The sequence below is a fragment of the Eretmochelys imbricata genome, chromosome 7 (assembly GCF_965152235.1).
Source record: "Eretmochelys imbricata isolate rEreImb1 chromosome 7, rEreImb1.hap1, whole genome shotgun sequence".
Taxonomy (NCBI): domain Eukaryota; kingdom Metazoa; phylum Chordata; order Testudines; family Cheloniidae; genus Eretmochelys; species Eretmochelys imbricata.
Window position 1 is genome coordinate 73034104 of NC_135578.1, and position 26944 is coordinate 73061047.

Here is a 26944-nt window from a genome sequence, read left to right on the forward strand (position 1 = left end):
CTATTCTTTATAACTAATAGTATCTGTTCTATCAATTTAATATCTGTTATGTGCTGTATCTGGGGACAATATCCTGCCCAGGCAAGTTAATGGTGAAGGAGTTATGATAGATCTTTTCCATCTCTAAATTCCTTTTATTTCATTTACATGAAAACATCTTGGTTTCTGAATAGTTTATTTCCTCCTGCAGTTTGTTCCCTGCCTGAATTCACAGTCCTATCTGTGATGTCACACTTAGCTACTGCAGAAGTTATGGTCATGTCACAAACACAGGTTATAATTAGAGATGAGCAAATCTCAAAAGGTTTGTTTCAAATCAACATTCCTAGTACCTGGTTTACATTACATTTATATTTACATCATTTACATTGAGGCCTCTTTACACCACTCTGGAATTACATTTACAGTCACTTTAAGGCCCTTTATGATACCAGATTGGTGTAAAGAGGCATTAAAGTAAATAAAACCCACTTTGTTTTTTGCCACCAATGTGCTCAAAGGGGAATCAGCCCTCCCAGATCCAGGCTTGGTGGTGCTCAGAATATAAGTATCATCTCTGCAGAATGCTTTCCCCACCTATCTAAGGGCAAGACTACACTACAAAATGAAGTTGACCTTAGTTAGTCAACTTAGTTACTGAGGTTTTTCATGTCCATACTATTCCCCACCTCCCTCCTGCCGTTGGTGGTGTGCGTCCTCAGCTGGAGCCCTGCTGCTGGGGGTTGACAGCCCAAGCTGTGAGCCCTGCATGGGGCTCACAGCTGGAGCTACTACCACCATCACCCAGCCTTGGGGCTGATAGCTAACAGGCAATGTAAGTAATGCAGTGTCTACATTGACCCTTTGTTGCCCTACCTATATCAACTTAAGTGCTATGCCTTTTGTGGAGGTGGAATTATTAAGTCAATGTAGTGGGTGACTTACATCAGTGGGAGCTACATTTTAGTGTTGATGCTCACAGAGTTAGGTCAACATAAGCTGCCTTCTGTCAACGTAACTCTGCAGTGTAGACCAGGCCTAAGTCTTCTCAGAATACTGACTCCATAGATTTCATCCGGATTCTACCCCTTTACCTGATACCCTAGAAAGATGTACAGGGGAAGGCCAGCATAAATTATTACTACAGACAGCTATTTTCCTCCCATGTGCTGAGAGACACACACACACACACACACACTCACATGTGTTGAGTAGCCGGGATAGCTACAGTTGAAGGAGGCCCTGACTGTTGCTGTCCAGAAGAGGTAAGAAGCATGGTTAAATGTTGAGGTAATGGGGATTCCATGTTTTGTGGGTGCCTGGGGTGGTGGTGTCAAACCCTCCTTTCCCCTCATAATAGAAAAATCAGAACCAGAATGCATTGAGCTCTAAGTTAATTTTGAAAGAGTTTCTTAATAGAATACCTTTCTGAGCCAGCAGCAGCTCTTTACCAATAAGACATTTAATTACAGCTTCCTCAGCCTTGAAACATGGTGACTGAAGCTCATTAGCTTCTAGAATCTTTCATATTGTTCTGGGGCAAGTGAGCTGAGCCAGGATTGGACTGGTCACTTAATAACTGACACAGAAGGAAGACAGGAGGGAAGGGGAGCATGGGCCACACTTGAAAATGATTTCCCTTCCTTGAGATAAGGACAATGATCTGAGACCTCAAACTGCTTTTTAAGTGCATTGCTTTTTAACAAAACCATACAAGAGCTTGAGAAAAAGCATGGAACTAAGAAGGGAGTGGAGCACTGATATTGCACTTAAACATGGTCTACTTAGAGAGCTTTAACAAAAATAAGAAACCTTCTCCACCAGGTACTGTACATTTTCCCAAATACTCTCAACTCTATAGTTTATCTTCTAAAAGTGTTTCTTTCTGGTATAGTAACTGTGGCTGAGATCTGGCAATGAACAAAGACCATTATCTGAATCTTAACCCCCCAGAATGAAGTCTTATCATGAAGCCTGCATATACTGTAACTGAAGGTGGTGTTCACGCAATAGTTGCTAATTCCTGAACAGAGTGAAATCTGAGTGAAAAGTGTAATTTCATGATCTAGATTGTGGAGAAATAATATACTTGTCCTAACACACGAGCTAGAACAGGAAACCAACCACTGGAGAGAGCTCAGATGCTGCTTCAGCATCTTCTTTTTACCCTTGGCTTATCTCGTGTTGGGTCACTGTAGGAATGGTGGCTTTCCGTGGATCAGAGCAGTTTTGGAAGGTCTTCTGCACTCAGTTGATCTGTGGTTTCTCCTGAGATACTGGCTAAGGCAATGCCCTGGTACAGTCTGTCTGGTTGGCTACTGTAGTCCTTATCCTGGCTGTGGCTACTATTCTTAGGGAACCTGAAGTCAGAGCTGTATTCAGAAGGCTGTTCCATTTCCTGGACGTTGCTGTATGTTATTATAATGCTGGGTATCTGGGCTGCAGACGGTCTAGAGTGAGAGTCTCCTTTTCGTAGTCCAGTGCCATTCAGGCCCTCACCTGTCTTAAGCATGCAAGGATTTAAGAGAAATGTAAAACACAGTTGTCTGCAAGATGATCAGATTGCAACAGTCCACTAAAGGGGAAAGTGACAAACATTTGGACAAGCACTGTGACAATCACCACTGCTAAACCAAAGCGAATCTTATAGGAATGGGAAAGAATTTGACCTAGAAACTTTTTTGATGTATCCCAGGAGTCACTTCTGAGAAATATCTTACTAAACAAACTAATATACCAAAGAACAGCGCTTACATTCCTTAACACTTTGATACTTCAGGCACACTCCCCAGTACTCTGATGAAGGTTCGGGTTAATAATAGCACATGCCTCTGTGAACAATAGTGCAAGGAAGCCAGTGTAAGGATCTGGTAAAGCTAGAAGTACACATGAATTCCAGAAAATAGATGGTTACTTCCCTCCAAAAATCTAATCAAATCAGACGGCAATTGATGAGGCATTATCAGGGTTAGAGATGATAAAAGATAGACCAAAATGAACCACAGCATGGAGGCCTTGAAATGAGACACCAAATAGTGAAGTAAACAGTGAAGTAAGAGAGGAAACAGCGGAAAGGTGAATAGAATTAATTCAGCAATGGAAAATACTGGATGATACTAGTGAAGGACCAAGAAAAGGAGTGTGTTGGAATGATATCTTCATAAAGCTGTAGAGAGAATAGTAAAGCTTACTACTAACTATGAAAAGACCTATTTCAGGCACGTGTGTTAGCATTCACAGTGCAGTCTAAAGATAACACAGATTCACACTCAAATGCTGATTTCTGCCAATAATTCTTCTCTCTTTTTTTTTTTCCATCTAGCTGGATTTAGGGCAGATGGATTAGAGTTAATCCACTCATGGGATGTGTTAAAAGATTATCGCTGTGCCACAGCATTGTCATCAGATAAGAATACGTTAGTATGGGATTGCTCAAAAGGGTGGTGCTCTCCCAAGTTATAAAAGTACATAAAAAAATCACACACAACCCCCCCCACCCCAAAAAACACTTACTTGGATTTCCTCAAGGCTATAGGTTATAGATGGCAGGGCCTACACAAAGAATAACAAAAGGTTAACAGCTTTCTTTTCGACAGCAATATTCAGTGACTGTGGAATATTGACTTTTTGTAGGAAGAAACACCTTACTCCAAAGCAAATCCTCTACAAAACAAAAGTCAGGAAATATTTTTTTCTTTCTTAATGGGGGTTGGAAAGGAAGTGTCTGTTATTAAAGAAAAAGACACAACAGGACTACTATGCCCTTATCTTAAATGCATGAAAGTAAATAAACCTCTTGCATACCGTTTCCTTTCTCCAGCATGATCCATCTTGGATAGGAAAAAAGATAAGCACCTGATGTTTCAAAACTGCCCTTGCAAAACCTGTCATAGTATGTTACAATTATGACCCCAAATACAGCATTAACTGTTGTAGGATATGATTTTTTTTCAATTTTTGCTTAAATAATCTAAGAGGCAAGCAAAGATATATTTTCTATAACATTTTCTAGGATTTTTATGAGTTGAGGATCCTCCTTCTGTTTTCCTTTGCACTCTTGCTGACACTTTATGGCTCGGACAGCAGTAAGGGCACAGTCAAGTTTTAGAGTCATGATTTCCACTTAAAAGTTCATCAGGAGAACTCTTTTCTTCCTCATTCATCTTACTTGTTTCAAGATATAATTAAGGCTTATATAGTATACTTTATCTTCAATTGGTAGTCCAACAGCAATCCTGTTTAGCATTTAATTAACAAACTATTTTACAATTAGCTTAGTTGTTTAGTATTTTAGATTAAATTATTTGGAGCAGGAACCTCTCATCTTGCTACAATATGTGTTCATACAGAACCTAGCACAAAGGGCTTCTAAGCACTAGTGAGGAGCCCAGTGGGGTCCATTACTTCTACTATATACCCCTGACTAAATTGGGGGGGGCACCCTGTGGGTGCTGGGGTGTGGCCCAGGGGTACCACAGGTGCTGGGGGGGCAGCGGCGCGCAGCCTGGCCAGGACCCCCACTGGTGCTGGGGGTGGTGGGCAGCAGTGCATGGCCCAGGTTCCTGCTGGTGCTGGGGTGGGCAGGGCTGGCAGGCTCCCTACCTGGCTCCGCTCCTCCCTGGTAGTGGGGACATCCCCCTCACTCAGCTCCTAGGCAGCTCTGCGCGCTGCCTCCGCCCAGAGCACCGGCTTCACAGGTCGCGCTGGCCAGTAATCGCGGCCAGTGGGAGCTGCAGAGGCGGTGCCTGCAGGTGGAGGCAGCGTGTGGAGCTGCCTGGCCATGCCTCCGCCTAGGAGCTGAGCAAGGGGGATGTTGCTGCTTCCAGGGAGCCCTCTGAGGTAAGCGCAGCACAGATTCCGCCTCACCCTGTCCCAGGCCCTAACCCCCTTCTCCCTCCCACACCCAAACTCCTGCTGTTGCTGGGGGAAGGGAGAGCAGTGGCCCGAGACTGTTCCAGCACTGGTTGGTGCGACTGCTGCAGGGGCTACCTGAGCTGCCCCCAGGCCAGGCGCACCAGCCACTGCAGAAGTCACGGAAAGTCATGGAATCTGTGACCGCCGTGACAAACTCACATCCTTACTTATGATCATATCTTGCACAGTCAACAGTGGGTGGCAGAGCTTAGTCTATGTTCAGAGATTAGAAAAAAATCACTGCTTTCTTTCCTCAATTCAACTCCTGACAAATACTAAAATAATACTTACAACAGGAGAGGAACTGCACTCTCTGACATTCAGCTCCACCATGGAAATGTCATCGGCATCTTCAGAAGTCTAAAAGATAAATGAGAAAAAAAGCCCATACATGACACACAGGCATGTCACAATATTCTACACCAAGTGGCATGTGAAATAGAAGAAGGGGGAATGGCGGGGGAGGAAACCGGAGGATTGAAACATAGTGAACTGCAAAGAACAGTGTTATTTTGTATTTCTAGCCACCATCTCAGTTAATTAGTTACAGTATATGACTACAGAGCATAAAAAAGTGTGTTCATGATAAGTAATTTAGACACTGCAGAACACATGATGAATAAGCAACAAATGACAGTTTAAAAACAAAAATACAAGACGTTCAGAAGCAAAGAACAAACATCCTGCCTCCTTTGCCCCTTGCAAATGTAACAAAGACAACTGGAAAATGAACCAGTGCTGAAAATAGAAAGCTGAGGACCTTTTACAACCTCAAGGTCATTACTCATCACATTCATATCACTGCAAGCTGTAAAGTGTTTTAACCACATAAAGTTAACCCTCAGGGTTATTTTCCCCCACTATGTAGGAACCCTCATTACTGAAATCAAGATGATATTCAATAAAGATAAGTGCAAAGTAATATACTTAGAAAGGAAAAAATCGAATGCACAACTACAAACTGAGGAATAACTTTCTAGGTTGCAGTAGTGCTGAAAAGAACGAGGGGTTATAGTGAATCACAAATGGAATATGAGTCAACAATGTGATGCAGTTGCAAAAAAGGCTATCATCATTCTGGGGTATATTACAGGAGTGTCATAGGCAAGACACAGGAGGTAATTGTCCTGCTCTACTCGGCAATGGTCAGGCCTCAGCTGGAGTATTGTGTCCATTTCTGGGTGCCACATTGCAGGAACGATCTGGCCAAACTGGAGAGTCCAGAGGAGAGCAACAAAAATGATAAAAGGTTTAGAAAACTTCCCCTATGAAGAAAGGTTAAAAAATCTGGGCATGTTTAATCTTGAGAAAAGAATGAGGGGAGACCTAATAATAATCTTCAAATATGTTAAGGTCTGTTATAAAGAGGATGGGGATCAATTGTTTTTCATGTCCACTAAAGGTAGGACAGGAAGTAAGGGGCTTTATCTTCAGCAAGGGAGGTTTAGGTTAAATATTAGGAAAAACTAACTATAAGAATAATTAAGATCTGGAATAGGCTTCCAAGCAGAGGTGCCAACTTTGTGATTTCCCCGGGGGTGCTGGACTTCCACTCAGCCCCAGGCCTCGCCCCCACTCTACACCTTCCCCCAAGCTCCCACCCACACGCCGCCTCTTACTGCACCCATTCTGCTCTCCCTCTTCCCACCCCATTCTACCCCTTTCCCCTTCTTCCTGCCCCTGCTCCTTCCCCTCTCCCCCAACGCCTCTTGTACACCCCTGAACAGCTGATCGCAGCAGGTGGAAGGCGCTGGGAGGGAGGAGGAGGAGCTGATCCGTGGGGCTGCTGGTGGGTGCTGAGCACCCACTATTTTTTTTCCTGTGGGTGCTCCATCCCTGGAGTATCCCACGGTGTTAGTACCTATGCTTCCAAGGGAAGTTGTGGCATCTCCATCATTGGACGTTTAAGAACAGGTTAGACAAATACTTGTGAGGGATGGTCCAGGTTTACCAGGTCCTGCCTCAGTGCAGGGGGCTGGACTTGATCATTTCTTGAGGTTCCTTCCAGCCCTACCTTTCTATGACTCTATTCTAATTATGAAAAAATGTGCAGATTTGTTAACTCATCAGTTGTTTGAGGGCTTGGATGGTGCACAGCATTTATTACCTTCTCAAAAATCCCAGAATCATGGCTTTTCGGTTTAGATTTGGCTTTTGTGTCACTGGTTTCAACAGCGTATTTGCCAATTTCATAGGAAAGCTGTTTACTGACTGGTCTGGAGATCACACTAACGACATCAGCTTCTGTATCAGTCCAGCCCTGCAATGAATACATCGGAAACAAGCACTTTAGGTTGCCTTTGGGTTCAGTTACTCTGGCCAATAACATGAAGTTACATTTTACATGGACATGGTTCATAAAGGGGAAAGACTGTAAGAAAGATATTTCAAAGAAGATAGCTGATTATACACAACATCATACACCCAAAAAGTTTTAGATTAGTGCAAACAATACTGTAAAGGTTGGAAAGCCTAAAACTTGGTCTGCATATTTTTCTAGGGCTGGTTGAAAAATTTTGATCAAGTTTTCCGATCAGTTTTTTTGAAACTTCCATGGTGTGGGAGTGGAGAAATGTAGTCCAGCCAGGAAGCAGCACCCTCTGGGAAGAATGGGGACATGAGGGATGCAGAATTACAACTCCCATGAGGCATCACAGCAGCTCAAGTGGAAGAAGAGATTAAGGTCAATCAAAACGTTTTGACATTTCAGTACTGGAAAATGTTTTGGAGTTTTTCATTCAGTGAAAAGATTTGATTTTTTTTTAAAAATGTCAAAATATCAGAATTTCGTACGAGACAGAAATTCATGTTTTCTATCCGCTCTAATTGTTCCTTATATTGGGAGAGCGAGAGAGCACAAGAGAGAGTGTAAAACAAAGAAAGAAAAGTGTGTATAGCAAGCATTCATAAGCAGTGAGTAGCCCTACAACAAAAAACCAAATATTAATAAAGGGTAACACTAGTTAGGACACAGATTTCACTCCCAAACTCAAGGAAGTTGTTATAAGCAGTTGTCAAAAAATATGTTTTAAAATACCTTGACAATGTCCTTTTAAATTGGTACATGTTAGAATAAAAAAGAGTAGACACATAAGAGACCTTTTCATGGGACCATTGTTCAAAATTGCATAAAAACCTTGATATAAGTTTTTATCAAAAGGATACAGACTCATCTAGAGGAAGGTCAGCCCTGTAATGATTCTGTTGACTTCAACAGAATTTGCATCTGCTTCTGACGGGGCTGAACTTGCTTCAATGCCTTTTTGGATCTGTCACCAGTTTTGTTCTGTTTTCACCCTAATGGTGAAACATCACACATTCTATAGTTCACATTTTACATATACAATGGATTTAATTATCACCACCTGCAATGGATCAGTTGGCTATAAAATGAGTTACAGTTCTGTTTTGTAAAGCCAGTCTCTTCTTGTACTGCTGTACTTGGCCACTTTCTACTGCAAAGATCTGTTTGGAAATTATTTTCCTTGAGATTTTTCAAAGGCATGAAAAAAAATTGCACCCTTTTGAGTGCAACTAAGTTGTAGATAGAGAATTTGACTGCTTGTGGGGGTGCAAAATTAGAGTCAGTTATAACTTGACTGACCAACCTTGGCACAAAATATGTCTTTGCTCTGCCTTTTTGTATTGTACATGTCTAGGGAAAGGAAACTCCTGGTTTCATGGAATTGCATGTGATGATCAAGCATATTAATCAAGGAAAAACTTGTCAAAAACAACATTTAGCCAAATTCTATCTTAAAGTCATACCCTGCTTTCCCCTTGAACTTCAGTATTTAGAGAAGGGTATGTGTGACAAACTTCAACTTCCTACTAAATTAGTGATGAGTCAGAATTCCTAATGAAATCGGGGTGTAATGTGTTCAACTTAACAATTTAAAGGACACAGCGGGGGAGGGGGGGGGGGGGGGGAATAACATTTCTGTTTGACAGCTTTAATTTTGTATCTACTGTAGTTCCAAAGCAGACCTAAGGTTACTGATGCCTGATAGAAGTTAGCTAGGAAAAAAATTCAACTTTTTAACATTTATATACTTTGAGAATTTGACAACAGTTTGTCAGTTTCACTATTTTCCCTGTGTAGCCAGGCTTCAATCTACATGACTGCAAGTGCCTGATTGGGCAAATCCGGTTGCAGAATGAGGGCCTTAGATTTCTCCCTTGCTGAAAAACCCTTATATCAGCAGGGTAGTAGAGAAGGGGAGAGGAAGAGCGTACTAATAGTTTTGAAGGATTATTTCTTTTTTAAAAATTCAAGATACATCATTTAAAGGGTGTTTTGTCAGAAACTGTTAGTGAATTTCAAAACATTCAAGTTGAAGTCTTTTAGCCTGATAGGTTTAATTTTGATTGGCTTGATAAGTCAGAAGTATAACATTAAAAAAAAGTTGGAAAAAATCACAGTTAAAAGTAACTGTCAGAATTCAGAGCTTGACTACATCAACTGAAAGGATATTAGCTTGAAAACATGAACACTCACATAGAACATAATGGCATTTTTCCATTTTAGGAATCATATAAAAATGGTTGAAAATAGAACACTAATGTGCCATTAATAACCTAGAAAGAGATGTGGACTCCAGAAATCTGACCTGCTTCTGGCTACCGTGCAGAAACAACATTTCGCAATACTTAGTTTGGCAGCAGCAGCAAGCTTTTGAGATCTTCTGGAAAAATAGTTCTGTGATGGATTTTGTTGATCTGTCTAAATCTGCCAAATAATCTGTTTCTAAATGCAGCCCATTTCACATTCAGAAAGCGCATTGGCTCTTTCTTTACAACCTTGCCTCCCTCCAAGCACTACTTGGGGACTGCAATTTCACTTTTAAGTATCCAAGTTCCAGATCTGTGGTCATTGAAGCACCACACACTAAGTCCCATTCACTTTTTGTCTTCCAATTAGTGCATCTGTCCATTCTCCCATGAGTGACACAAACCTGTAAGAATATCAATGTTATTTGCATCCTGCTTTTAAACTTTATCTTCCTTTTTTAAATTCTGCTTTATCCCCAATTACCCCCTCAGAGAGCCTCTGTACCTAGCATCACAATGCATCTTTCCATCTAATCTACCTACCACTTTGAAGGGTGCTGTATGAAAATTATTTACTTGCTTTTTCAAAATAAACATATCTGAAGGGTTTTCCTTACTGATTCACTGTCTGAGAGAGAGGATATCCGTCTCTTTCCTTTCTGCAGTTCACTTATCTCAGACTGGCTGGTAATAGTGAATCGTCTGGTTGAGAGATACCTGCTGCAAGACCTGGAGTCTTTACGAGAAACTCTTAGCAGGGGTCGAAGGCACGGCACATACTTTGCAATGGCCATTCTAGTGGATACAAAATAGAACCAACCAGTCAATTCCCTCTGCCTAAATAAAGCTGCCAGCACAAAAAGCCACTCACCATAAACATGAAATTCATTCAGACAGACACATGCTGCAGAGACTGAAAAGTTTCCCAGATTTCAGATACTGCTTTGTGTGCAACTTCTCTTCAAGACAATTTTAAAGAAACAAGACATGAGTGATTTACAGCATTCTGTTGAGTCAGAATTTACTACTGACATTGCTGGGCGGAGAGAAGAATATTAAAATGTAATTTTTTCACTGAAACCAGCTATTAAAATGTTTTATCTGCTTAAAGACGAACTGGGATAAAAATAAAGCTTCTGGCCCTTTAAACTGAACTGTGCAGAATTACCACATAGAGAATTATTTTAATCTCTCCTTAAGCAGCTATTGTAACTTCCTCCTGGGCATCTGCTCACTTAGTATCGGTGTGGTCGTATAAACTCTAAAGCAAACTGTTCTTTCTAGATGAGGGGTAAGGGATCATTTTTACTACACTGCTCTTTTCCCCACCCCAGAATCCCCAGAGTCCCCAGAATGCTTTTGAAAGGGGAGAAGCAATATTGCATGGCTTAGCTGTGCTTGTTCACATCACATGTCCCTCATCTGAACTTGAACTGGGGTTGACCTGGATGTTACAACTAAAAAACAATTATTAGATGACTGAACAATGGAAGCGCGAAGGAGGAATGGGAAGCCCACAACACATGAAAGAAATGGAGCCATTTACCAAACTCCAACTCTCATTGGTCTGGGTAACTTGACAAACTACTATTTGCAACACTGACAAATGGGTACATCTCCCAAGGAAATATTTCAAAGCAAAAGACCATAAAACTTGTTTTTAGCCAGGAAAGGTCTCTACCCTTTATCAGATGATCAATGAGTACAGCTATCACCCTTCCATAAATGTCTCTAGCTCCCATCTGCACGGTAATTTGTTCTGAGTACAAACTCCACTGACATTTATAGGGCATTTAGAACCGCTTTTTCTGTTTTCTTTTTTGGCTTCATGCTCACTTGCAGAGGTTAAAAAAAACAGCATAAAGGTAAAATAAGCAGATGAAGCACAGCTCAGGCACTAGCATACAACGGGATTTCAATGAATCCAAGAAAGTTGTATCAGAGATAGATTTGGTTTTCTTTGCTATGTTATTTGTGTTTGAAGAGAGCAACCTTACCTGTATTTGGGATGAGTTATGGCATAAATGATGGGGTTGTGAATGGCAGAAGCTTTGGCAATCACAGCTGGTACGGTGTTCATAAAGGGTGTCAGGAGATGGGAATACCTAAAGAAATGCAAAGTGATTATTTTTTACTGCATAGTCAGCACACAGTAAAAAACAAAAATTAGTTACAGAGTGCAAGGACTGCTTTTTACTGCTGCCACTCTCCCTCCCTTCCTCTTCTCCCAGGAGGGTAGGATGAAATAAAAGGGGCAAGGAGCAGGACCAACATACCGTCAAGGAACATTCTTTTTCAACCTAGCGCATGGGACAGATTTCATACCCATTTTATTCAAGGATCATGCCAGACTGTGCTTCAGAGAGGCACAATCTCTTTGGTGCTCCTCTTTACAAGTGCTGCTGTGTACCATATTCTACTCATGGTTGTGTCTTAAGCAGGCCACAAGCTAATCCCAGATTGTTTACAGTAGGGTAAAGACCATGGGACAAGTTCAGCCTTTAATAAGCAAGTGCTGTTCCTTTGGAGTCTATGAGCTAAATTCATTAGTGACCCAAATGGTGGTGTAAGTTGGTCAGAAAAGAGCTGTAAGGGCTAAAGTAGCATAACCTGCACTGATATGGCATTTAACAGGTGTGCTGAATGAGGGACGAGGGTGTTGCATGAAAAGCAGCTAACACAAGAGTGCCTGATAAATCAGCTTCCCACCTACACTTTGACTTTACCTGCCGAAAGCTGGGAACCAAAGTCAAAGAATCCTCATGCAGTGGAGGGTGGTTTTATGTTTTATTGAGAGTTTGCAGGATCTTCATCACCTGACATGTATGTTTAGAGGAGATGGTGGAAGTTCTGACTGTGGTGCTGCTAGCTTTAACAGCCCAGGTCAGGCCCCGTTCAGGTTGTCTTGATAAAAATAAAGTCAGTAGTGGAACCTACACTTAAATATCAGTAATATTGCAGGGTCAACTTGCATCAACTAGACCCTGAGTGGGTCTTTCCTTCAGCAGTGGGAATAGGAGCACACTTTGTAGAATCATTTCCCTCTCTCCCAGGGAAAGTTGCCTGTGGCTTTATGTTGTGCCCCAATGCTTTGCTGCACCAAGAAGGAACAGGGCTGCAGACTAAGGAGGCAGCTCATCATGCTTGGAATGGAGTTTTCCATCACATTCAGCCAACGGAGAAGTGTGTGTTATGTGACCAAATGGAAATGGGTCCCCAGCAGATAATATTGGAGTGTCTTCATGGGGCAGCTGACTGCAGGCATTCCTACCAGCACTAACCTAAGACTCACTTCTGGTGATAGTTTCCAGATCACAGTGTGTTCTTTTTCCTGCAGTTCTTGAAACAGGGTGGCCCCTACCCCTGCTCCTAGGACATTGATCTGGAGGATGAATTCCTTGGAGAACATAGTACTTGCTGGCAACACAGGATGTCCTGGAATGCTATCTCCCATTTTAAGGTCGTAGTAACCTTTCAGGGGACGGATGCTTTAGTAAGATTAGTCAATAGTGCATTCAGTGAGGTAAACGGTGACACAAACTTTCTGTCATTGCTGGCCAGACACAGGAAAAACAACACCTGTGTCATGGTGGCTGGAGTGCAACAGTCCTACTGAGCCTGTATCATGTTAGCTAAATCTTCCACTCCCACAGCATGTACTGTAGTTATTAGGTTTCATTCTTTGCTTTTGTACATTTTGTTAATCTATCAGACCAGCCACCCTCAATGACTGCAAGACTGTAGTCACAGTTTCTAGGTCTGTCTCCTAATCTATGCTGTATGTGACAATGCTGTCAAGGTAAAGTCAACATAAGGCATTGGGACTTGGTCTATTAATCCCCGAGAAGGCACAGTGGCTCCCAAGGGGAACAAAAAGGTATAGCCCCAAACTGAAAAGGTTGAAGGAGAGGACAAAGGCAGTTTTCTGCTTCCTAGTGTCTGCAGTAACTCCTGCCTCCGTTCTCATAAACTCTATCACAGTCAATTTTATCCTGTATTGGTTGTTAAGTTTCAGATGCACATTTCTCATCAGATGACTGGAAAATTATAAGTAAGAGGCAGTGGTGGGTTAGTGCAAGTGTCATAAATATAAAGGGAAGGATAACAACCTTTATGTATGCAGTAACATAAATCCCTCCTGGCCAGAGGTACAGAATCCCTTACTTTTAAGGGGTTAATCAGTTCAATTAACCTGATTGACACCTGACCAGAAGGACCAATGGGGAAAGAAGATACTTTCAAATCTGGGGAGAGGAGAACATTCTGGTCTGTGCTCTTTTGTTGTGTGCGACCAAACAGGAAAAAGCATCTCCTAAAAAGATACATCTAAAATTACAGAAGTTGTAAGTAATAGCAAGGAAATGCGTTAGATTATCTTTTGTTTTAGCTTGTGAATTTTCCCTATGCTAAGAGGTAATTTTATTCCTGTTTTGTAACTGGGAAGCAAAGTCAGAGGGGATCCTCTGGGTTTTAAATCTTTTTATTTACCCTGTAAAGTTATCTTCCATCCTGATTTTGCAGATGTGATTCTTTTACTTTTTTTTTTAATAAAATTCTTCTTTTAAGAACCTGATTGATTTCCAGTGTCCTGAAAACCAGGGATTTGGTCTGTGCTCACTTTATTAACCTATTGGTTGGTATATTATTCTCAAGCCTCCCCAGGAAAGGGGGTGAAGGGGCTTGGGGAGATATTTTGCAGGGGATAGAGCTTCAAGTGGCCCTTCTCTGAATGTTTGTTTAAATCATTTAGTGGTGGCAGCAATACCGTCCAAGGACAAGGAATGGAATTTGTGCCTTGGGGAAGTTTTTAACCTAAGCTGGTGGAGTATAAGTTTAGGGGGTCTTTCATGCGGATCCCCACATCTGTACCCCAGAGTTCAGAGTGGGGAGGGAACCCTGCCAGCAAGTATTAATCTACTAATTTTTAATTAATAATCATTAATTTTAATTTATTTTATTTTGCACTTGCATAGGGTCTTTGACCTGAGGACATCAAAGTGCTTTAAGATATTAAATCGATTTAGAAGTAGGTAGTTGGAGGACAGGGTGGCTAAGTGACTTGTTCAGTGTCACACATTAAATCAGGGGCAGAGCCTGAACAGAACCCAGGAAGGAGTCTGACTGCTTATCCCTTGCTCTTAACCAGTCCATATTAATGGATACTTTTTTTACTGGACATTATGTCTTTATTGAAAATGATTGAATAAACTGCTGACAGTTAAATAGGAGGAAAAAATGCAACACATTCCAGGATTTTTTGAAATATATTTCAGGTTAGGTCATCCATTGTTACTTTTCAGTGCAGCACCAAAAGAACTAAAGCCAGTTATGCCATATATAGGGCCTGATATTGAGCTCACTTACACTGTTGTAATTGAGGGGTAATTCCACTGCAGCCAATGGATTTATTGCATCAGACTAGTGTAAGTGAGTGGATAATCAGGCCCAGAGAAAATAAGTCAAAACAAGTTACGAATCTGTTTTGCAACCTGGAATAGCCATATGGTCATGTTCAAATATTTTAGCATTGTGAAACTTTATTTTAGAATTAATTAGCATGATTTCATGTATTGCCAATAATTAGCTTTTCTGTGCTGAAAAATCAAACTGTGAAAAATTACAACCAGCATGTGCTCCGTTTACCAAATGTGTAACAAAGGATTACTCCTGAATATGTGAAGGTTTCCCATTTCCATTGTTGAGCATTAAAGTTGACAACTACTTGGCCTTTCATAATTAGCTTCTTTTACAATTTCACACCTTCTGGGCTCACTGATTTTTTTTCTTGCTAATATATTCATAATTACCCAGCAAAAGCCACCAGAGCTACAATAGAATATGGTGACCAGGAAATGATGTAAAGTAAGATGACAATCAAGGCAATTTTGGCCATTTTCCATTCATTCTTCATCTTCTGATACTGTCTCTGGGATACTTTATTAACATCAGAACCAATGTTCTGAACAGCCCTAAGGGAAATAAACCATAATTACAATGCAAAATATATGGGAGAAATTGAGCAAACAACTTAACAAAATAGAACAAAGGACTGGTCTTTAACCAGATCATGCCAACCCTCTCCAGCCCCTCTTCCCCAAGGTAATATACTATGATGTATGTAGATTATGTGTAATTGCTTTTCCACAGTAGAGGCCCTCTCCTGCTCACAATAATCAGGGGCAAAACAACCATTGACTTCAGCAGGAGCAGGATGGAGGGCTATGTGAGGAATATGTTTCCAAAATAAGGCTTCAGATTATTCAGGTACCCAGATTAATCTGCATGATACCTCTAATTGTGGAAGGAGAAAATTATTTATTTACTTCTTAGGGCCAGATTTTGGCACCCTTACTCACACTGTTACGTGAGTAGATACTTGAAATCAATGGGATTGAACATGTAGTAAGGTACTGCTCACCATGAGTTAATATGGCAGAATCGGGCCCTGGTTTGATACTCCAGTAGTTCTGATTTCAAATATTCCTGATGCAAATTGTTGCACTTCGCTTAACACAAGGGTTCTCAACCTTTTTTCTTTGGGAGGCCCTCCCAACATGCTATAAAAACTCCACAGCTTGTGGGAGGGCCCTCTGGCTCCAGATGTTGGGTGGGGGGGTTCAAGGCTGCTGGGGAGGGGCTTGGGAGCCCCACGGGATGGAGGGCTCAAGGGTTTTGGCTCAAAGGGTAGGGGGCTTGGGGCTTCTGCCCCTTGGGGTGGGTGGTGGCTTGGGGTTTCAGCCCCGTGGGGTGGCTTCTGCCGGGGCTTCAGCCTCACGGGGTGCCAGGTCTCAGGGCTTCAGCCCCACTGCTTCAGACCCGGGGGGCACCAGGGCTTGGCACTTCAGCCCTCCAAGTGGCTTCTGCCGGGGTTTGAGGCACCCGGGCTTTTGGGGCTTCAGCCGAAAGGAGCAGCTTCTGCTAGTGCTCAGGGCTTGGGCAGCTTCTGCCAGGGTTAAGGGTGCTGGAGCTCAGGGCTTCAGCCATGTGGGGTGTCTGGGATCAGGGCTTCTGTCCCCCAGAGTGCTGGGGCTCGGGACTCCAAGCATTGGGTACCGGGGCTCAGGGCTCTGAGCAGCCCTGCTTGGCAGATCCTCTGAAATGGCCCGCTGACCCCCGGTTGAAAATTGCTGGTTTAACACATTGCATCTTGCATCACTGCACCTTTTTTAACAAAGAGTTCATAGCCAACTTCCACCTGTTCACTTGTAGACCAATGACATTTTGCAGGGGAGTCCTTTCATAGTCCTTCTGTTGACCCATATGCAAGGGAAATTCCCTACTGGATATCCCTGTCTGTTTCAAGGCCACTTTGTGCCATGTACACATGGCATAAGTGGCTGAAGCAAACCAAAGAAACTGGCATTGAATATGCCTGTGTGCTGAACAATCACTTAGCTTTATTAGTTCTCTCTGAAGTTCCTCACACTTTATCTAGACTTGACTAACCTAAATAGTTTTGTATCATCTGCTAGATTTCTCACCTTTCTATTCACACCTTTTCCCAAATCATTAGTAAATGTATTAAACAATGCGGGCTAAGTACCAAACCTTGGAGACCACCCCGCTCCACACACATTTAACATTTTTGCCATGTTGAAAATTCATTGTCTGTTCCTATTCTGTTTTGTCTCTTACCCATTTCCATTAAAGGAAAAAACTTGTTAAAATAGAGTTGCAAGTTTTATATATATATAGCCTTTCATATAGAGAGAGCCTTTGTTTTTATGGGGTTTATAAAACAATATATATAAACCCATAAAAACAAAGGCTCTCCCCCAAGCAAGGAATGAAAACCTAGACTATTGACAACTCACTCATTGGCATTCTTGATAGCCTTGAAGATAAAGACATAACTGTATATGATGGCAATCAGAGGAATGAAGAAGACAAAGCAGAAGAGGAGCATTGTATAGGCACGGACTGATGGGGTAAAGGTCACGTAGTCCCAGGAACAGGAAGTCAACAAACCCTCAGGAACATAAGCACCTAGGAAGAGAGAAAGAAAAAAACACATGAGCCATGAAAAGATTTTTATTGGGCATTCTGTGGAGGAACAAGTGGAAAAAGAATTCAGCATATCCCTGGGATTTGAAAAAGATCAAACCTGGCTCTGTTGGTAGAGAGAAGATGGTTAATAAGGGCACCTGTTTCTTGTTTTAAAGCACTTCTTACCATTACTGATTCCACTGCTTTATAGGCTCTTAGAATTTACTAGATCTAATGAATCAATCTTTAGACTAATAAAATAATGATTCTTTTTCATTCCAGCCTTCAGACCTGATCCAAGGCCCACTTTAGTCAATGGGACTCATTCCATTAACTTCATTGGGCTTTGGATCAGACCCATGTTTCTAAAATCATTAAAATGTCTCAATTTTTCTCTTAAATTATCACCTCTCTTGCTTGGGAGTGAAACGAAACTGACTATGCTAACCTCTGCTCTTTTAAATTCTACAGACAACAGAAGTGTACTGTGCAATTCCAATTAACTTTGCCATGAAATAAATGTAAAAAACACATGCACATTCCTACCTGAAATAAGAAATATTCTCCTTAGAGAAACTGTGTCAGACAGTTAAAGAATAAAGCAAATTCAGCACCAAATATTTTTAATCATTAATTTAATTGCCAGCATTTAACCAGAATGCTAACTTCTGTGGAACCAGGTCTAGAAAATATTGCACCAGGTGCTATGCTCAGATATGTCTCATTATTGTATGAGACTCAGTCTGATGGATACTATTAGAATCTAATTATAAGACAGCAGTTATAATACCCTTCAAGTAATTAGTCTGCCTCATCACATTAAGGTTCTCTCATCTAAGAGTATTTGTCATATTACTCTCTTGAAATTCTCTCATTAAGCTAAAAGCCATAATGTTAAACAGCTGGAATTTACCAACTATGCATGCTACACATTTGGGGGGAGAAAAAAATGAATAACAAAAATAACTCAATAATGTCTGACCCTGTTGCAACAGCCTGGTAGGCAAGTGAGAAAGTGCTACTTTCTCACCTCAATTTAACCCTACCTTGCCCCACCAGTGGGGACCAGGCCTGCTCCAGGGGTGGGTAATGTTGGAGCTTAGGCGATTAACTGGTAGGTTCAAGTTCATCCTACTGTAGGTTAATGCTGACTGTAAGTTGGTGGCCTGAGTGAAACAAGTTAATGGTATTAGTCTAGTTTCTAACAGAGAAACAGAAATAGTGCTATCTCAGCCAACAGTAAGGGCCAAATTTTCAATTTGTCAAGATGTGAAATATGAACACATACCAATTTACACACACAAAATTAACGTGTGCAAGCAAATCAGCTACCTAATTACTACTACCTGTCATCCTTTGTTAAGATGTCAAGGGCTAAATGGGCACAGAGAGTAAACAACACTCTTACCTCTAGAATTGGTCCCTGCTAATCGGGTTGAGGCACATTGTAGGGGTGTGGAAAATTGCACTCTTGCTGCCCATACTGTACCGCTTTAAGGTATAAATAGAGGAATTCAGGTTCCACAGGCTGTCATTCTGAGCACTGAAAATCATTTTGAAAACTTAAAAACTGTGCTCATCTGTCCCCTTTACTTTTTATTGTTCAACTCTGCTGGATTGCAGAAGATTATGCACTATTAGGGAAGCCTGTTTTGCATTATTTTTTGCCCTTTATTTTATATGTTTTTTATACAGCATGCTAATGAGATTCCCTGCAAAAGTGACAAAGTAAGATAATTAAGTGGGATATGTGCACTGCAATCTTTTCTGCTGATTAAATTGCTTAAGACTCATTAGCTATAAGCAATCTCCTTCACAGTGATTTCTTCAAACTTCATCTTAATATGTAAATTCTGTTTATTCATCCTTGTGTCTAATAGACCATTCCTTAATCCCCCCATTTTCTCCTGGTATCAGAAAATAGACTTGAATTCTATCTCACTTACTCCATCCAAAGAAGGGTGGGAGGCTCCAAGCCAAAGAGTACAGCCAGACTCCTAGAAGAATTATCAAAGCCTTCTTCTTGGACATCACCACAATGGAGGCCAGTGGTCGTGTGATCACAAAATATCTGTCCAGTGCGATTGCCATCAATGTGATCATGGATGTAATGCCAAAAAGGGCTCCACAGAAGGCATACAGTTCACAGCCTTTCAATGGAGAGTACAATAGGGTTAACCAACAGTTTTAACCATCCATGCTGGTTATACGCGTATTCCTGGGAGACCACTTATCCTGTGGCCTTAGGCTAGTAACACATTACCTAATTACTTTCAGAACTCTTAAAACAACAGGAAGTTCACTTTTCCAGCAGCAATATACTTTCCAACTGTGGGCTGGCCTTGCTAATTATATTATTCATGGATGTAAACTTCAAAGATTTACCTGCCTTTATTATTCAAGACAGTGACTTAATATATATTCACTTAACATTCACTTTTCAACTTCTGAAGTTTCTAGTGGGAGTATTTCAGAGATCCCATGGCAGCTCATTTAGTTTTCATTTTACTCTAACTCCCATGGAAAGACCTATTTTAGTTAAAAGTATTTCTGTAGTCACTCAGATACCATGGAGCAACTCATATCCCAAGAGGAGGTCAGCATAGTTTCAATAAATAATTCAGACAATGGATTGGTTGTCAGTTGTTTACTTTAATTATTTGCTATTTGTGGAACATGATTGGTCACAGTTTGTTTTCTGCTGATGGACGGAAATCTTTAAATTAAGAGATAATTAATGATGAATGGGAATTAAAACGTGTGAATTCATGAAGTGTTTGAGATGCACCAACTTTTTCATTAATATCTGCAATTATACAAATAGTACAACACCCATAGAGCACATACTCATTAATATATTCAAAAGTCTGCTTTTAATTATTCAGCCAGCTCTAGAGATTAGACAGTTTGTTTATACATCTGTGTATAGTCTTTTCAGTTTTGTAACATGAAGAACTGCAGAAACAAGCATTTGTTATTATCTACTTAATTTAATGAGCAAGTCAACAATAACCAACATTTCAATACCATTCCTCTTGTTCACCTCCCCCACCACATGCATGCAAGAAATAATTGCAGCAAGAGGAAGAGTAGCCCCTGCATGGAAAGAGTCAAATGGTGGGATTCACAAAGGTATTTAGGTACCTAACTCTCATTGATTTCAGTGGGAGTTAGGCACTTAAATACCTTTGTCAATCCCACCTGAAGAGTCTTTATTCCACAGATTTGCTTAGGCCGTATAACAGATGGGCCCCATCAGATTGGCTGTATGATCTGTGTATTTGTCTCATACACAGAGGGTGAAATCCTGGCTCCACTGAATTCATTGGGAGATTAGCCATTCATTTATAAGGAGCCAGGATTTCACCTTAAATCTGAATCTCTGGTGTTGGTAGGCAGGGGGAAGGGAGAGCTCAGTGAAGCAGCACATAGCTTTGAGCCTGTGGAGAATCAGGGATGGGTCACTGGAAAGGATAGTTGGACAAGGTTTAAGAGGCAAGGATTAGACACTGAAAGTAGACAGTTTAAAATAAAAAGGTAACTGACACGCATTAAAAACCAAGCGGGAGAGGGGGAGAAAGGACCAGGGGTGGATAGTTCATATGTATATTTAAATAAACCAAATCATGTTCCATTTCCTATCCAGATCACTTTCCTTGATGTTGTATCCCCTTCACCCACCTTTTGTCTGGCTTTGTCTTTATAGATTGTAAGCTCTTTGGGGCAGGGACTGTGTTTTCCTGTATGCCTCTCTCTCACTTAGCATATTTTGGGCACTGCTGTCACATAAACAACAGTAACTCATGTTTGATGAGAGATGTTTGGTAATTTAGACCCAATGCGTGAAATACAAAGCATATTCACTGACCACACTGAGAATATTTGGTTTATATTTACATTGTAAAATCTTACATTTATTGTCAGGCTTTCTAGTAGCAGAAATATCAAGATAAAAATTCCATATTCTAGTTAATTAGTGCCAGTGGCAGATGATATGCTGGGAGCAGGTGCTCCTGGGCCTTATTCCTCTCTTTTTTAAATTCAGGTGCGAGATGATTGTGAGTGAATGCGAGCTGTGAGAGAGTATGTTTGTTTATCAAACATTAGAGAAGACCTTTTTCTATCTCACTATTCTTGCAGTAATGGTATAGACTTCGTGATGTAAATATATTTATAACAAACAGAAACTACATTAGAAGAAAGTAATTTAGCAAAGTCAAGCACTCAGAAGTTAGGAAATACCAGATTTATGGTTTCCCATGCAAACTTGATTTCCCCTTTTGTGCATCCAGTATTTGCATTGAAGGAGACAAACATTCTAGAGAAAAAAAAGTATGTGATCATGTAATTAAAACTGTATCATAATGCACATGCACAAAGGGGCTCACTGAAGGTCACACAGACAATCATAAATCTGGCATTTCTTAACTTTTTAATACTTGACTTTACAACCTAAATACCCTTCTTTTAATGTAGTTTTTAGTGTAATTTCCTCTGGCTTTTTAAAGGACAAAGATAAAAACAAATTTTGATTTTTGCATCTGTATCAACTCCTTGTCATACACCTGTCCAAAATTCAAAATCAAACTCATTGAAAACTGTCAAATTTCAGCTGTTATCATATCTATACCTCTAAAATATAAATAACTCCAAGTACAGACCCAAGCTTGTTCTAAACCTTTTGACAAACTTGGACTAAGTCCTGAATGCTCAACAAAACTTGAAACCAGGCAGTTTTTATGTGCTTTCGGCTTTAGTAACTATAGTTTTGCATAGCTTTGATACTTATACTGTCAATTCTTAACTTGAAGTCATTACCATGGACAACAAACTAAATTATCTTTCAGGAGATATATGTACAAACCTTTCTTGCCAAAAATCCAGTGCTTGTGGAGACTGGTAGTGAAGAAAATTGGAGCCTGTGTGATGGACATTAGGAAGTCGCTAATAGCTAGATTGATGATGAACATGTTGGCTGGAGTTCGAAGGCTCTTACTCCTACAGAGAAGAGATCAGAAGGAACATTGCTAAGCGCTGATCTGTGGGTAATTATGCCATTGCTCTTTGCTGTATGCAGTGTTATTGTAGCCATGATGGTCCCAGGATATTAGAGTGGGTGAGGCAATACCTTTTACTGGACCAACTTCTGCTGGTGAGAGAGACAACCTGTTGAGCTTACACAGAGTTCTTCTTCATGAACCAAAGAAGAGCTGTGTGTAGCTCGAAAGCTTGTCTCTCTCACCAACAGAAGTTGGTCCAATAAAATATATTCTCTCACCCACCTTGGCTCTCTATTGCTCTTTGCTGTGAGCACTGGCAGCTTCACAAATATCAAGGTGTAGAATATGTCAAGCTACATCAAACTGGCTTCTGATTTTCCTGAAGAGAGAAGCTAAATGAGACACCATCATTTTAATAGCAAACTCCTTACACTTCTTTGTGCCTTAGTAGAGGATATGGACTGGTTTTGATAACCAGCTCAGAAACAGGAATAGAAGACATTGTTCTCTGAATACTTTGACCCACTGCACCCTGTGTCCATGATTAACAGGAAATTAAAGTTGATGTACTCTATGGATTTTCTAGATCTGGGTCATGCAGAGCTGAGGGGACATTTTCCACTGCTGATGAGATTAACAGCAACTTCCAAATATGGGGATTAAGGAGGCTGACTTTATACCACATGCAGCATTTTATTTTATCTCAGCTCCTCTCCATGACAGGCAGTTCACTGCACCAGGCACTGAGTTTGAAGGGACCTATTGCCATACTTATTACATACCCACCTCCATAAATTATTCGCGCGAACATAAAATAGAGTGCCCTGTAGTGTTTTTGTACAAACTTATTTGCTATTGAGAGTTCTTAATATCAGTACTTAATGATTCTGGCTTTTTATTCTGTTTGAAATTGTGACACTTTATCTAATGTCTCTACAGCTGCTTTCCTGAGTTTTCAGTTTCAGACACAATTGGCCAGATAATATGTTGCAACTCCTGAGAGCTGTAGCATGGAAGATGCATTCCAGGAGGATCAGTGTGTAGGGCAAATATTCTGTTTTGCCCCCAGTGTAACTTAGAGCTGTTCCAGGGGCACACATCATTTCAGTCACTCCCCTCCAGCCCCTGACAATCTTTGTGCATTACAAGGCTGTCTCAAGAGGTTCTGTTTTCCTAGAGAAACTGGCAGATGTTCCCTGGACCAGCCCACAATCACCAATTTTAAAGCACTGTTGCAATTGCAGTTTTAGGGGCAGCAAAATACTCAGTAACTGTTTACAAACTAACTCCTTTAGGCAGTTGGTGGTTTGTTATTGCTATGCAACTACTGATACCGCATCAATGGTGGGTATGTGTAGTATCAGTGCACCCCCAGCTCTGCAGTTCTACTCTAGTCTCCCCACCCACCTCTACATTTTTAGATAACTCCATGGAGAGACACAGCCAGCCCCACACCTGTCCCCTACCACAGACACGGCTGTTGCTGCCAGATTTCCTGCTGAGCTGCCTCTTCCAGAGTGGGACACACCACAATACTGCTCTAGTCTTCTCCCAGCTGCTGCTGTATTCTTCCCCCACCCTGTGTAGGCTGTATGGTAGCATCTTCCTGGGTGGGCAGGCCAAGTCTCAAACACCACAGAAGGGTCAATATCTGATATAAATGCTCTTGTTCAGCCTAGCTCAGTCGGCAGCGTATCAGTCTCATAATCTGAAGGTCCTGAGTTTTGTCCTCAGAGGACACATACGAGAGGATCACAAAATGGCCCCTTCTGACCTTATAGTCTATGAAACATAACAGAAAATGTTAGATGCGGGGGAGGTCATAGTTCAGGTCAACTGCACCTGTATTCTCTTTCTATGGTCCATCAAGAGCACCCCTAGGCTTATGGCTCCCCAGCCATCTCTTCACTTGGGTGGAGATCTGCATCTCTGTCCTATCTGACCAGGGTGTTTCCAGGCTGAAGTGTTATTCCCATCGGAAGACAGGCTGTCTAAGCAGACGTACTTGCTTTCTCTTCACAGACTAATCACGGTGAATTGCCCACTGTTATAAGTTATCACATAGCTCTTTCTGAGCAAGCACAGTTTGTTCTTCAGAGAAAAGCATTATAGAGAAAACACTAAAAACAATAAAAGAACCTACACGCATGCTAAAAGTTCACCAGAGATCACCCCTTCAACATGGCCTCTGGCAGGAGCAGTCCTTGAAAGCCCTACCCAAAGGTTTTCATGTGGTTTCTACTTCATCACTCACAGTCTTATGGGGCCTTAATAGGCCAAAGTCCTTCCAACCCTTTCCTAAGGATTGGGGCCCTCTATGGACCAGAAGTCCTGTCCATTTGCTGGATCTGAACAAAAAGCCCTGAGTCAGTTTACCACCAGGTTATTTATCCCAACATCCTTTCTTTGTCCACTGGTCTCTAGAATCCAGTCTGAACCTTTGAAGAGACTGTGAATAGGTAACAGGCCTTCAAAGGGCTGATATCCAGAGGAATTACATTAGCATAAACCCTCCACCTAGAGAAGTTACATACAATCTCACAATAACACATAAACAATTGCATTTTAAATACAATGGTTCCCAAATGTATTCAGCTTAATTAAATAAGGTTTAACTTAATTCAGTAAGGTTTATCCAGGATATTGCATAACTATCACAGGGAGTTGTAACAAAAATCTGAGAGATTGGTTTGGGATACTTCCACTATCAAAACCACTAGCAGCAAATTATACTTCACCTTTCATTAAGGCCTATTTCATATGCAAGATAAGAAATACAAGGCCATGGATCTGGGTTACTTTGATGCACAGCTCATTAGTTTGCATTAGTACAATCATAATGATAGTGTTCCTGTACCACATTTCCTTAACACAATCCCACCAGTATTAAAGTCTATCCACAGGAATATTTAAGACACACAGAACAAACGAGATATATATGTACCTGCAGAAAGCATAGATGACCAGGAAGTTACCCAGCGTTCCGGTGATCCCCACCATCAGAATGACAGTTCCAATTGTGTAGTGGGCATGGTCTGGAACATCCAGTGTAGGGAAGACATGAGGAACATCTTGCACTGTCATTTCCTGCAGAACAAGCAGGAATTCATAAATGAACAGTGGTACTTAACTGAATGTGCTAGCATCTGCTATTCTTCTGGGAGATGAGATGGATAAAGGAGGTTAAAAGCTGGATAAAAACAAACACTTTGGAGTAAACTAATCCCTTTCAAATTACATTTATTTTTATTCCTCTTTTGCAAATAAACATGGCAGGCATGATTGTATCAGCAACGTTTGAGTCAAGGGCCATTTTTTTGTTTTTACTACCAGTTTAGTGTTTCAGAGATTGGAAAATCTAAAGGAGCAAACAAAAACAAAACAAAATACATAATAGTTGACAGAAATACACTGGGACTCTATTGCATTTGACCTCAAGGAATGCTGTAAATAACAGCAAGTTTGTTCTTTGTAATTTTCATCCGATGAGAATTTCAATGCCTGTGGTAAAGTTTGATTTCTATTATTTCCTTAAATCATTGGCTAGTTTTCTAATAAATAAATATTACACATCTTTAGTGAAAATGGTAAGTCCAGTCGATATACACTTGTTTATTCAAGCCTTTAATACAGTAGAAATCTGGTTTCTCCCATTGACTAACCAGTGCTGAATTACTAATACCCTCATGACCTGATTACCTTGTAGTGTTGAACAACACTGTTCCTTACAGATTAAACTGAGGATTGAAAAAAACAAACAAACATTTTTTTAAACATTTGTGTTCGATACAAGTTCCATTTTTATCATGGCCCCAACTTTGTGACTTAGACAATAACAGCTAAGAGGCATGGTGACCTGATAGCAGTGGAAGATGGAAGGGGAATGATACCCAAAGTATCACAACCCTGCCCACTTTTGACATGCATACCCTGAGCATGTAACTTTCTATGGTCCTAATGGATCAGCACAATTCAGAAGCATAGGCAAGATACAGTCCTCCCATGCTAGCTAATTTGCAGGAAAATCCCAAATTGTGCTACATGGGGACCTAACCTCTTTCAGACATAAACAAGTCAATGTCTAAATAATAGGAAAGGGTATTTTGCACCTCAGCATAGGTGAGGTCAAGGATCTATTCTCCTGCAATAATTCTAATCCTCCCCAAAAGGAATTTAACTCTTGATGCCAGGACAAGCCACCACAGATGCCTAAAGCCTTGCCACCAGTTCTCAGTCCAAGATGGTATATCCAGATTGAAAATATTGGCTTCACAGTCCAAGAGATGCACATCACCTGGTCAAAAGAGCCCATAGCCATCATAGGTAATGCTCTTGTGATTCAGAATCAGACCTCTGGCCCCTAGATGAAGGAGCTAAAACTCATCGGTCAGTTAATATCTTTCTGCACCTATTCCACTGCCATTGATCTGCATGTGCCAAAATAGTAGTAACTCAGACCACACTAACATGATCTCTGGAAAAAGCAAAGAGCAATCCTGTTTCACACGGATTAA

General features: G+C 41.0%; 1 protein-coding gene across 1 annotated transcript in view; it reads right to left on the bottom strand.

The window, feature by feature from the left end:
- Positions 1 to 2197: 2197 nt before the first annotated feature.
- Positions 2198 to 26944, bottom strand: part of OPN4 (opsin 4) — a 36384-nt gene continuing 11637 nt past the window's right edge. Inside the window, exons 2-13 of the mRNA XM_077821684.1 lie at positions 25841 to 25849; positions 25375 to 25517; positions 22295 to 22428; positions 19377 to 19580; positions 17259 to 17430; positions 15252 to 15413; positions 11442 to 11549; positions 10062 to 10239; positions 7001 to 7153; positions 5185 to 5253; positions 3493 to 3531; positions 2198 to 2482 (exon numbers count right to left, since the gene is read on the bottom strand). Coding sequence (XP_077677810.1) covers positions 2198 to 2482; positions 3493 to 3531; positions 5185 to 5253; positions 7001 to 7153; positions 10062 to 10239; positions 11442 to 11549; positions 15252 to 15413; positions 17259 to 17430; positions 19377 to 19580; positions 22295 to 22428; positions 25375 to 25517; positions 25841 to 25849 — 1656 coding nt within the window. The remainder of the gene's footprint in view (positions 2483 to 3492; positions 3532 to 5184; positions 5254 to 7000; positions 7154 to 10061; positions 10240 to 11441; positions 11550 to 15251; positions 15414 to 17258; positions 17431 to 19376; positions 19581 to 22294; positions 22429 to 25374; positions 25518 to 25840; positions 25850 to 26944) is intronic.